The sequence below is a fragment of the Bos javanicus genome, chromosome 14 (genome assembly GCF_032452875.1).
Source record: "Bos javanicus breed banteng chromosome 14, ARS-OSU_banteng_1.0, whole genome shotgun sequence".
Lineage (NCBI taxonomy): Eukaryota > Metazoa > Chordata > Mammalia > Artiodactyla > Bovidae > Bos > Bos javanicus.
Genome location: NC_083881.1, coordinates 951,922 through 964,448, shown reverse-complemented (window position 1 = coordinate 964,448; position 12,527 = coordinate 951,922). Strand labels below are relative to the sequence as shown.

The window sequence follows — 12,527 nt, the reverse complement described above, 5'->3', positions numbered from 1 at the left end:
TGTGCCAGTGGCCGCCATATGAGGAGAGGTTTCGCCAATTTCTTGGCCTCCCCCACCGCACCCTGCCGCACACGAAATCTCTGTATATCTTGTCAGTACAGAACGCTTCTTCACAACTTTTCATCACTCCGAGACCCAGTTTTCCTCGAAGCACTTCGTGATTCCTTCCTTCTCTCTGGAGCCCTCTAGGAGTTAGGACTGCTGGGAAGGCCAACCCCATACGGATGCCATCCCCTGGTCAGGAGAGCTTTTCTCTGGGATTTCCTCTCCTCAGCAGGCCCATGAGGCATCTGTTCAGCTCAACCACTGACCTGCGCTTGGTCTTCTCAGCCGGCCAGAGTGGCTGGACAGGCCTCCCATCCTGTCTGATGCTTTTGACAAGTAACTTAAATCTCTACCCATTCTGCCCTGCCTTCACATCGTTGGGTTTCTGTCCTGGTATGTCCACATAGGCTGCCATAGGGACAGGTTCAAGAACTGATGACTTGTAATATTGTGAGGAGCACAGTTTAGGAAACCACATGTGTAGGAAGGCTTGCCTCCAACAAGCCTTAGGAGATTGACTTCAGAGCCCAGCACTTTGCTCCAATGGCTGGACTTGCTCTAGTTAGTTACACGTGCACCAAAGGTGGGGCAGAGCTTCTTAAAATTAGGAACACACTTAAAGCATTGTCCTCCTTATAAAAATGTATTTTATAAGTTAAAGTGACAAACTTTTAACAATGCAGAATTTCCATTATCTTCATGTTAAAAAAATTTAAATAAATACTGACTCATAAACTCCTAAAACAGCATCTGAGTGTTGGCCTTGAATGATCTGGGCTTCTTACAGAAAACTGAGGAAAGCCTAAGTAGAACAGGGCAAGAATCAGCCATGACCGTGCAGTGGGGGCTTCACCAGGCCCATTTGGTACCCCTTCTCCTCCAAGCCTGGCATTCCTAACCAGGGTCTCTCTGCCTCCAGAGGCAGCCAACAACGCTCTACACCGCATCACCCTGGGGCCTGCCTGGGGCCACTGTCACCATTTGACTGATGGCAAAACAGATTCCTGATCATATGGACCAAACCTTGTCTAACTCAATGAAACTGTGAGCCATGCTGTGTACGGCCACCCAAGACAGACAGGTCATGGTGGAGAGTTCTGACAAAACATGGTCCACTGGAGAAGGGAATGGCAAACGACTTCAGTATTCTTGCCTTGAGAACCTCATGAACAGTAATGAAAAGGCAAAATGATAAAACACTGAAAGATGAACTCCCTAGGTTGGCAGGTATGCTACTGGAGAAGAGTGGAGAAATAACTCCAGAAAGAAGAGATGGAGCCAAAAAGAAAACAATGCCCAGTTGTGGATGGAAGTAAAGTCCAATGCTGTAAAGAGCAATATTACATAGGAACCTGGAATGTTAGGTCCATGAATCAAGGTAAATTGGAAGTGGTCAAACAGGAGATGGCAAGAGTGAAGATTGACATTTTAGGAATCAGTGAACTAAAATGGACTGGAATGGGTGAATTTAACTCAGATGACCATTATATCTACTACTGTGGACAGGAATCCCTTAGAAGAAATGAAGTAGCCCTCATAGTCAACAAAGGAGTCCAAAATGCAGTACTTGGGTGCAATCTCAAAAATGACAGAATGGTCTTTGTTCGTGTGCAAACCATTCAGTATCACAGCAATCCAAGTCTATGCCCCAACCAGTAATGCTGAAGAAGCTGAAGTTGAACAGTTCTATGAAGACCTACAAGCCCTTCTAGAACTAATACCCAAAAAAGATGTCCTTTTCATCATAGGGGACTGGAATGCAAAAGTAGGAACTAAAGAGATACCTGGAGTAACAGGCAAGTTTTGCCTTGGAGTACAGAATGAAGCAGGACAAAGGCTAACAGTTTTGCCAAGAGAACACACTGGTCATAGCAAACACCCTCTTCCAACAACAGAAGAGACAACTCTACAGATGGATATAACCAGATGGTCAATACTGAAATCAGATTGCTTGTATTCTTTGCAGCCAAAGAAGGAGAAGCTCTATACAGTCAGCAAAAACAAGAACGGGAGCTGACTGTGGCTCAGATCATGAACTCCTTATTGCTAAATTCAGACTTAAATTGAACAAAGTTGGGAAAACCACTAGACCATTCAGGTATGACCTAAATCAAATCCCTTACAATTATACAGTGGAAGTGACAAATAGATTCAAGGGATTAGATCTGATAGTGTCTGAAGAACTATGGATGGAGGTTCGTGACATTGTACAGGAGGCAGTGATCAAGACCATCCCCAAGAAAAAGAAATGCATAAAGGCAAAATGGTTGTCTGAGGAAGATTTATAAATAGCTGAGAAAAGAAGAGAAGTGAAAGGCAAAGGAGAAAAGGAAAGATATATCCATCTGAATGCAGACTTCCAAAGAATAGCATGGAGAGATAAGAAAGCCTTCCTCAGTGATCAATGCAAAGAAATAGAGGAAAACAATAGAATGGGAAAGACTAGAGATTTCTTCAAGAAAATTAGAGATATCAAGGGAACATTTCATGCAAAGATGGAAACAACAAAGGACAGAAATGGTATGGACCTAACAGAAGCAGAAGATATTAAGAAGAGGTGGCAAGAATACACAGAAGAACTGTACAAAAAAAGAGCTTCATGACCCAGATAATCACGATGATGTGATCACTGACCTAGAGCCAGACATCCTGGAATTCAAAGTCAAGTGGGCCTTAGGAAGCATCGCCCTGAACAAAGCTAGTGGAAGTGATGGAATGCCAGTTGAGCTATTTCAAATATGCAGAGATGATGCTGTGAAAGTGCTGCACTCAATATGCCAGCAAATTTGGAAAACTCAGCAGTGGCCACAGGACTGGAAAAGGTCAGTTTTCATTCCAATCCCAAAGAAAGGCACTGCCAAAGAATTTTCAAACTACCACACACTTGCAGTCATCTCACATGCTAGCAAAGTAATGCTCAGAATTCTCCAAGCCAGGCTTCAGCAGTACATGAAAAGAGACCTTCCACATGTTCAAGCTGGAATTTGAAAAGGCAGAGGAAACAGAGATCAAATTGCCAACGTCTGTTGGATCATTGAAAAAGCAAAAGGGTTCCAGAAAAACATCTACTTCTGCTTTATTGACTAAGCCAAAGCCCTTGACTGTGTGGATCACAACAAACTGTGGAAAATTCTTCAAGAGATGGGAATACCAGACCACCTTACCTGCCTCCTGAGAAATCTGTATGCAGGTCAAGAAGCAGCAGTTAGAACTGGACATGGAACAACAGACTGGTTCCAAATAGGGGAAGGAGTATGTCAGGGCTGTATATTGTCACCCGGCTTATTTAACTTCTATGCAGAGTGCATCATGCAAAATTCCGGGCTGCATGAAGCACAAGCTGGAATCAAGATTGCTGGGAGAAATATCAATAACCTCAGATATGCAGATAACACCACCCTTATGGCAGAAAGCGAGGAAGAACTAAAGAACCTCTTGGTGAAGGTGAAAGAGGAGAGTGAAGAAGCTGGCTTAATACTCAACATTCAGAAAACTAAGATCATGGCATCCAGCCCCATCACTTCATGGCAAATAAATGGGGAAACAATTAAAACAGTGACAGGCTTTATCTTTGGGGCTCCAAAATCACTGCAGATGATGACTGCAGCCATGAAATTAAAAGACGCTTACTACTTGGAAGAAAAGCTATGACCAATCTAGACAGGATATTAAAAAGCAGAGACACCACTTGGCCGACAAAGGCCTGTATAGTCAAGGGTATGGTTTTTCAGTCATGTATGGATGTGAGTGTTGAATAAATAAAGAAAAAAAAGTTGAATAAATAAAGAAAGCTGAATGCAAAGAATTGATGCATTTAAACTGTGGTGTTGGAGAAGACTCGAGAGTCCCTTGGACTGCAAGGAGATCCAATCAGTCCATCCTAAAGGAGATCAGTCCTGAATATTCATTGGAAGGACTGATGCTGAAGCTGAAACTCCAGTACCCTGGCCATCTGATGCGAAGAATTGACTCATTGGAAAAGACCCTGATGCTGGGAAAGATTGAAGACAGGAGAAGGGGATAACAGAGGATGCATGGTTGGATGGCATCACCAACTCGATGGACATGAGTTTGAGTAAGCTCCGGGAGTTGGTAATGGACAAGGAAGCCTGGCGTGCTGCAGTCCATGGGGTCACCAAAAGTCGGACACGACTGAGCAAGTGAACTGAACTGAACTGAACCGAACCAGACTGCGAGGTGAGCACCTGCTCTGAAGACCGGGCTGGGCGGGTCCTCCGCGGTCTCAGATCCCTTGCCCTCCCAGGCCACGCCGCACCGTCCCCCCTCCCGGGCTCCTGCCCCGCACACATCTGCGCGGGAGTGTCTAGAAAGACCTTGGCCTTTTAATTTCTGTTTCGAAGTGAGGCACCCGATGAGCAGAGGTTTTTAAAGTCGTCCGGGCCTCGCAGGTTTCTCGGCGATTTGTCCTCGCGTTACAGCTCATAAACGCCTCTTTACCGAAGAGGGGTGGCGAGCGTTTCCTCTTGCTGGTTCTCTGGGTTCCTGGAGACTTCTTCTCCCAGGCGCTGCAATTCCCGATGACGCAATCCCGAGGGCCTCGAAGGCGGAGCCCCAGGGAAGTCCCCCCACCCGCCCCCATGGCCCGACTCCAGCCCCTGACCCGGTCCTGCGGCGATCACGGGCAAAGCCCGCCCAATTCGGGATCGGCTCCCTCCCTGCTCCGCCCCACCCGCCCGGTCCGCCCCCTCCCAGCCGGAAGCGTCCACCTCGGCGCTCGCAGCTGAGCCGGCCGCCCGGCCGACTCTGACCCGCGGCAATTAGGGTCAGAATCGTCTCCTTGGCTTCCTCGGGCTCGCTCCGCGCCGAAGGCCACGGGGCCTGTGGGTGTTCACGGGAGCGGCCGCTCTCCCGGGGAAGAGGGGCATGCCGGGCCTGGAGGCGGGCTGAGACGCCCCCACTGCAGACCTCAGGGGCTTTCTCTAATTGTGCTGAGAAAGGGGTGACTAGTGTCCAGGTCCCCCCGCCGCCCACTGGAAACGGAACTCACCTCCAAGGGCCCAGATTCAAAGCCAAGTGTTACTCCTGATCCATCTCCCCACCCTTGGGGTCTTCCACCCTCCCTTCGTGATGGCATGGGGTCTCTGTCCTTCCAGGGGCCAAGACCCAGGCTGGGGAGTGTCTGGAGGGGTCACTCACCTCTTAACCGGGACCCTGAGCTGGAAAGACACTGGAAGGAAGGGGCACTGGCAGTCTGCTCAACTTCTCCCAAGGCCACCCCCCTACCTCCTTCCCGGTGGGCTCGAGCCTGCCCTGGACCCTGAGCCGCAGCACAGTGTCCCATCCGGCTCTTTTCGCTGAGCCCCTGCCCCTACCTGGCCAGGCCACCAGAGGGCACACCTTCCCGCCCTGGCTTGCTGTTCCTTCTGCCTTGGAGCCCTCCCTCCTGGCTCTGGAGACTTGGGGTGAGCGCCCCTTCTCTGGAGTACCAACGGGCTTGGGCTGTGTGTCTGACCCGCGGGTAAGCACTTCCTGCTCCCATGTCACAGATGGAAAAACAGGCACAGAGTGAGGACTCCTGAAAGCACTGGGTCTGTGACTTGGGCCTTAGTGGGCTCTTCCCACTGTGTGCACTGCCTCTCTGGCAGAGGTCAGACAAAGGGGGCCTGGCAGGAGGGATGCCCCAGCCCCACCCTGGTACCTTGTCCCTTGATCAGAAGCACAGCACTGATGGCGATCACCATGGTGAAGGGGAGGATGGGCAGGACCATGAGAGAGGTCCAGGAGAGCCTGTCTATCCAGTGCATCCTCTGGCTGAGGTCAAGCCCTGGAGACCCCGGACCTGGCTGTTCTCTCATCCTGGGCAGGCCCCCAAGTCTGTCATCTTCCCTAGATCCCCGTTTGGGGCTGCCTGCCGCCCTGCCCTGTCCCACCCTCAACCTGAGCTGGCCCTGGACTGGCCACCTTCCTCAAGCGGCCTTCCCCGACAGCCAAGTACCTTGGAACCGGTGCCAGACCCACACCAGGCTCATGGTCAGCCTCAGCTGGAAAGACAAGATCCAGGCCACGATGTGAGTCAGCTCCCACAGCCGTGGCCGCCCGTGAAGGAAGTGCCCTCCCCAGACATACAGGCCGTGAGGGACACACAGCTGTGAGGGACAACGCTGCACGTCACCCAATTCCCAGGAGCCACACGGGCGGGAGCCGGCAGGAGCCCTGGCTGCGCACATGTGCATACGGAGCATGCGAGGGTGGGTCAGGGCCCTGTGGCAATGCTGCTGTGGTGACCCAGGGCCCTGGCCTGCTCAGGGTCAGTGGGTCACAGCTTTGGGAAGAGGCCTCGTTGGAGCCCAGGGCCTGTGGCTTGGTCCTTGGTCCCCCGAGTGGCCAGGCCAGGGGGCTCGGGGTATGATCCAGGTTGGTCTGTGCGCCCCGCCAGGGGTGCTCACCTACCTCTGTTTGTGAGGAAGGGAATGACAAACAGAAGGATGCCCAGAGTCCAGAGCCCTGCGCATGCTCCGATGGCAATGCCAGCACCCACCTCCACAGGCTGGTTCAGAGACACCCCTGAGAGACAGTCAGGAGGGGCGTCCCCTGTTTGAGTCTGGACACATGATCTAGAGACAAGTCCATCTACAACCCAAAGGCGCCCTCCTAGGAGAGGCCCAGGCAGCTGCCTGGGGTGACCTGGGGTACGTGGGTCCATAGCCCTCGCTGGGAGCGGGAGAGGAGAGCCCAGTTTGGAGCCCCAGGTGCTGGGGAGCACAGCAGGTCCTCTTGCTGCAGGCTCAGAGCTGCTCTGGGGACAGGATGGGCAGTGGGCTCCACCGTAATGTAGGTGGGGACGCAGCTGATATCTACTCAGACTTGGACACTGAGGGGCAGGAAGGGTGGGGCCCCGAACCTGGACTGTGACTCACAGGGAAGGGTGGGGCCCACGTGGACTGTGACACTGTGCCGCCGGGAAGGGCTCCCGTGAGTCTGGTCTCCAGGGTGTTAGGGAGGCTGGTGACCATGAAGCAGGAACTTCAGGCCAAATCATCTCAACCTGGGGGTTTGACCTGCCATGTGCTCACTCCCCCCAAGTGTGGGTTTCCTGGATGAGGCCCTCCAAACTGCACGTGATTTCCCCATGGGTCAGTTAAAAGTTCAATGCACGGTCCACTTTTTCTTGAATGCATAATAAATACCCTAAATCAATAATGCACTCAGAACAAACCTGAAGCTACAATTGCATGCAATAAAACTGTCAACTGACACTTGATGAGAAAATAAAAACTTGTTGACAAAATTTATATCTGCAAGGATATTTAAACAAGGGGAAAATGGACTGGGTGGAAATAACTGCCCCAAGAGAAAACACGTAATAGCAGATTTAAAAAGAGCAAGTGGATGAGTCAAATGACCACTGAAAAACTGATTTAATAATTAAGTGAATGTAATGAAGTTCATGCTGCAGAATTCTTTTTTGCTGAAATTCACTGATTTGGGGCTGCTTCTGCTTAATGGCCGTGTTCTTGCTGGGAGAATGGCAGGGCTGAGACTGCCTTTGGTGCGGGTTCCGAGGAGGAGGCAGGGAGAAGAGGGGCTGGGCTGCCGGCCATGGGCCAGCGGTGCCCACTGCCCTCCGCAGCTGTGTGGGGCTGCTCCACGCCCCACCCCTGGTCCTGCCTTGTTGGTGAGTTCACTAGGCTCCTGCATCCACTTGCTGCTCCTGCTGCCCATCGCTGGGGAGCGCCTGGCTGTGCCTCCTGCCCGGCTCACGGCCCCGCTCCCCACCTCAGACCCTCCGCAGTGAATCCAGCTCTCATCCCTTTCAGCCTATCCAAGTGGTTGTCAGTCCTTCTTTTCCTTCTCTTCTCTGTCCTTGTAGGCATAGAGCTTTTCGCTTTGTTTATTACTGGTTATATCTGGGGAATATTCCCACTCATTCAGTGAATTTTTAATTTCATCTAAGTTATCAAGTATCTTGGTGGGAGGTTGTTGACAATAAACCCTTATTTTCTGGTCAATGCTTGAAGGGTTTGGTAGGAGTATAGTCTTTCATTCCTGATACTAGTAATTCCTCTTTTAGTTCTTGAATTGCATCTTTATTTTCTATGGTCTGTATCAGTTTTCTTGATTATAAGATGTCAATAATATGAAACCATTTTAAATATAATAGAACATTTAATTGCATACATTTCCCATCAGTGCCCAAGTCATTTAATGATTTATGTCATCCATTTCCATTGGCAGGGGGCTTTTCCACTAAAGGCCCCTGTGGTTTCCTGAGACCATGTTTCTCACCAGATTCAGTTCATTTCCAGCCTGAAGAGTTACCATGTCTGTGTGGCAGCCCTGTCCTTACTCTTCTAATTTTTTAGCACTGAGTTCTGCTTTAACCATAGCCAGCTTCTCATTCAAAAACTATTGTATATGCTTTCTGTGTGTTATTCAATCAGTAGTGTCTGACTCTCTGACCCAAGAGACTGTAGCCTGCCAGGCTCTTCTCTGCCCATGGGATTCTCCAGGCAAGGATACTGGAGTGGGTTGCCATTTTCTTCTCCAGGGGATCTTCCTGACCCAGGAATCGAACCTGAGTCTCCTGCACTGCAGGCATATTCTTTACCATTTGAGCCTCCAGGGAAACCCATGCTTTCTATATGCTGGACTTTTAGGGATTGGTTCAAGAACTCTAGATTGGCTTTTTTCCCCTTTGAGTACATTAATGACGTCATTCCTTTTTCTTCTGGCTTGAATTTTTTTTCTGATAAAAACTCTGAAGTCATGCTTATTTTTTTGTTCCTCTGCACGTAAATTTCTTTGGTTATTTTAAAAATTGTTTCTTTATCACTGCTTTTCAGCAATTTAGTTATGACTTCTTTGTGTTTTTCCTAGTTGGGTTTCATTTAATTTCCTGAATCTGTGAATATATCATTTTTTCTTTAAATTTGCAAAAATTTCAGCCATTACTTTCTCAAACATACGTATTGCACGCCCCTTTTGGTTGACACTATCCCACAAGTCATTACTCTTTTTTTTCCCCTCTGTGGTTTCAGTTTGGGTAGCTGTGTCTTTGAATTCACTGATCATTTTTTTTCTACTTATTCATATTTTCTATATATCCAGGAGCATGAATAGCTTTTTAAAAGTGCATCCATACTCAGTCATGTCCAACTCTTTTCTGACCCCATGGACTGTAGCCTGACAGACTCTTCTGTCCATGGAATTCTCCAAGTAAGAATACTGGAGTGGGTTGCCATTCCTTTTTCCAGGGGATCTTCCCAACCCAGGGATCGAACCCAGATCTCCTGCATTACAGGCAGGTTCTTTACCAACTGAGCCATCAGGGAAGCCCTTCTGTGTTTATCGAGTTACATATTCTGAGTATTTCCTTCAAGTGAAAATCATTAAATATGTGACCTTTTGTATCTGACTTATTTCACTTAGCACTGTGTTTCCACATTGTAGCATATATCATTACTTAAATCCTTTTTATGGATGAATTATATTCCATTGTCTGTATAGATATACTTTTCTTTAACCATTCATCAGTTGACAGATATTTGGGTTGTTTCTACCTTTTGGTTTTTGTGACTAGGCTGTTGCAAAAACTCATGTACAAGTATTTGTTTGAATATCTGTCTTCATTTATCTTGGATATATACTCAGAGGTTTCTCAGGGGGTGCAATGGTGAAGAATCTGCCTGCCAATGCAGGAGATGCAAGAGATGTTGGTTCAATCCCTGGGTCAGGAAGAGCCCCTGCAGTAGGAAATGGCAACCCACTCTGGTGTTCTTGCCTGGAAAATTCCACGGATAGAGGAGCCTGGCAAGCTAGGAATTGGACACGACTGAGCGACTGAGCAACTGAGCATGCACGCACACACTTATACCCAGAAGTGGAACTGCTGGATCATATGGGAATTCTATCTTTAACTTATTGAGGAATTGCCAAACAGTTTTCCACAGTAACCGCACTGTTTTACATCCCACCAGCACCTTATGAGAGTTCTGATTTTTCTCCATCCTTGGCAAGACTTCTTTTGTTTCATTTTGCAGTCATCCTAGTGGGCAAGCGTGACCCCACGTGTCATGACTGCGTTTCCCTGATACTTAATGACGTCAAGTGTCTTTTCCTATGCTGCTGGCCATTGGTACGTTTTCTTTGAAGATGGGTCTATTCAAGTCTTTGTCCATAGTTTTCTGGTTTGGTTTGGTTTAAATTTTATTTACCTGTCTTTGACTGTGCTGGGTCTTCATTGCTGCATGAGGGCTTTCTCCAGTTGCAGACAGCAGGGGCTACTCTCTAGCTGCAGTACTGGCTTCTCACTGCAGTGGCTTCTTCTGCTGTGGAGCACTTCAGCACTTGCGGTTCCTGGGCTCCCTGAGCTCAGGCTCACTAGTTGTAGCACTCAGACTTGGTTGCTCCAAGGCATGTGGGATCTTCCCAGACCAGGGATCAAACCCATGTCTCCTGCGTTTGCAGGGAGATTCTTTACCACCAAGCCACCAGGGAAGCCCTTGTCCATAATTTTAATTGGGTAAGTCTAATAACTATTTATTGGGTGCTGGATATTGTGAATTTTATGCTACTGAGTATTGTTTTGTTCCTGTTTCCCTTTAAAGAGTATTGACATCCTTGGCAGCCTGTTAAACTAAACAGCCTGTGTCATCTTGTTCCCTTTGAGGCTTGCTCTCCACAGTCATGATGGGTGCGGAACAGCCTTTAGTCGAGAGCTAGTTCAGTCGCTTCACTGAGGCCATGACCCGCCTGGGGTTTCTCCTGAATGTTCTGATGTCCACCCTGGCTGCTCAGCATTAAAGGTGTCCTCTGCCTATATGAAATCTGGACTGTTCAGCTTACCCCCCCACCCCCCACCCCTCTTGTTCTGTGCTTGGACTCTTGGAAATTTCTCCATCTTTGCCCTGATGTGGTGCTCAGCAAGAGAACTAAGAGGCCCTCATCTGGTGTGTTTTGCTGAGAGCACAGTCCTGCGGTGCTGGTTGTCCTAACTCTTCATCAGTGAAGAGCATGGACAGTCCAGTCACTCCCTCACGACCAGAATAAAAGTCTCTCATCTCTTGTTTGTTTCTTTTTCTCATGTTTATCCCCTCCCCCCTCCAACTTTATACTGAGATACAGCTGAAGTATAATAAACTGCGCATATTTGAAGTGTACAGTTTCAACTGTCTTAACATATGTGTTAAATGTCTGAAACCATCACCAGGCTTGAACATTTCTATCACCTCCTAAAGTTTTCTTGTACCACTTGCAAGGCATCTCTCCCTCCACTCTACCACAAGGCTATCTGTAGGTGGCATTCTCTAGAATTTCTGTAGGTGATCTGTAGTTGGCATTCTCTAGAATTTCGTACAGATGGCACCAGATCTGTAGGTGATCTGTAGTTGGCATTCTCTAGAATTTCGTACAGATGGCACCAGAAGATCTGGCTTCTTTAATCAGCATCATGATTTTGAGCTTCAGCCATGTCGTGTGTATCAACAGCTGTCCTTTTCTGTTTTTCTGCGTAATATTCCACTGTGTGGTTATACCACTTTTTGTTTATTCCTGTTTCAAATGCTGGAAGCAACATTCGAGTTGTTTACAGTTTGGGGCTGTTACAAATAAAGCTATGTACGTGGGTGTGTAACTCGACGCATGTTTTTATTTCTCTTGGGTGACTACCACCGGAAGATGCCCGAGTCACGCTAAATTTAAGTTAAACGTTTTAAGAAACGACCAAATATTTTCCCAAAGTGGCTGTAGCGTTTTACACGTTGGGGATGCCACGGCCCCCGCCCCCAAATACCTCCGGAGAGGAGGGCTGCGAGTCACACGTTACCCTTTGGTACCGCCTTAGCAAGCCCGGAAGAAGGCAGAGAGGGAGGCCCGGCCGTGGGCACCGCACGTACAGAGGCCCGGGGTGGGCAGAAGGCTCCTTGGGCGCAGGTGCGGCGAGGGGGCGCAGAGGGCAACCTTCTCGGGCTCGGCCCGGCGGGCCCCGAGGCGGGGCTGCGGGGAGGGGCTCCTCGGCGGCCCCGGATGGGGCGGGGTTTGGACGGCAGACGGCGCTCCGCCGGTTCTCAAGGCAACCGGGTTCAACAGTTGGAGCCCCGAGGTTGTCTGGAGGCTTCCTGCTTCCCGCTTGCCGACATGTGCACCGCCGAGGTGGACCGTCACGTCGCCCAGCGATACCTGCTCAAGCGGCGGCTCGGGAAGGGGGTGAGCTCGAGAGGCGCCCGGGCGTCCGCGGGACCTGCAGGACGTGGGTAGGGCCGTCCACGCTGCAGGGACTCCTGCGCTGGGGTCCTGCGTCCTCCATGAGCTGCAGGTGTACCCCGTTTCCGACAACAGGGCGCCCTACTCACAGGGAACTTGTCCCCTGGCTCTGAGAAGCAGCTGAGAGCTGGGCCCCCCAAGGTCTCAGGTCTGATCCTAGAGCCCCCCGGCCCCCGCTGTCCCCACCACCGCCTCAGGCTCCCGGCTGCCTCTCCCAGTGCCCATAGTGCGACACAGGCGCCGAGGGCAGGCAGACGCCT

The 12,527-nt window shown here is 49.7% G+C and overlaps 2 protein-coding genes across 16 annotated transcripts in view; one reads left to right on the top strand and one right to left on the bottom strand.

Annotated features, from left to right (window-relative positions):
• Positions 1–12,527, top strand: part of MAPK15 (mitogen-activated protein kinase 15) — a 28,747-nt gene that overhangs the window by 10,904 nt on the left and 5,316 nt on the right. For 10 of the 11 annotated variants that reach the window (XM_061438143.1, XM_061438146.1, XM_061438144.1 and 7 more), the window contains exon 1: positions 6,856–12,210. The exons of the other annotated variant lie outside the window; for it this stretch is intronic. In XM_061438143.1, the coding sequence (XP_061294127.1) occupies positions 12,031–12,210 (180 nt within the window). In that variant the 5' untranslated portion in view covers positions 6,856–12,030. Of the gene's footprint in view, positions 1–6,855; positions 12,211–12,527 lie in introns of those variants that run through there. 11 annotated transcript variants of the gene reach the window in all.
• Positions 4,369–6,871, bottom strand: LOC133260140 (uncharacterized). Of its 5 annotated transcripts, none has more exons than XM_061438299.1 (6): positions 6,700–6,871; positions 6,002–6,570; positions 5,705–5,830; positions 5,379–5,535; positions 5,203–5,233; positions 4,369–4,571 (listed from the first exon to the last, which is right to left on the bottom strand). In XM_061438299.1, the coding sequence occupies exons 2-5, from the start codon at positions 6,246–6,248 to the stop codon at positions 5,206–5,208; spliced, it is 558 nt and encodes a 185-aa protein (XP_061294283.1). In that variant the 5' UTR covers positions 6,249–6,570; positions 6,700–6,871; the 3' UTR covers positions 4,369–4,571; positions 5,203–5,205. The 5 variants fall into 5 exon arrangements, with proteins under 5 accessions (XP_061294283.1, XP_061294285.1, XP_061294281.1 ...); XM_061438301.1 differs by lacking the exon at positions 5,379–5,535 and having other exon boundaries at positions 6,002–6,047; positions 6,457–6,570; XM_061438297.1 differs by having other exon boundaries at positions 4,369–5,233.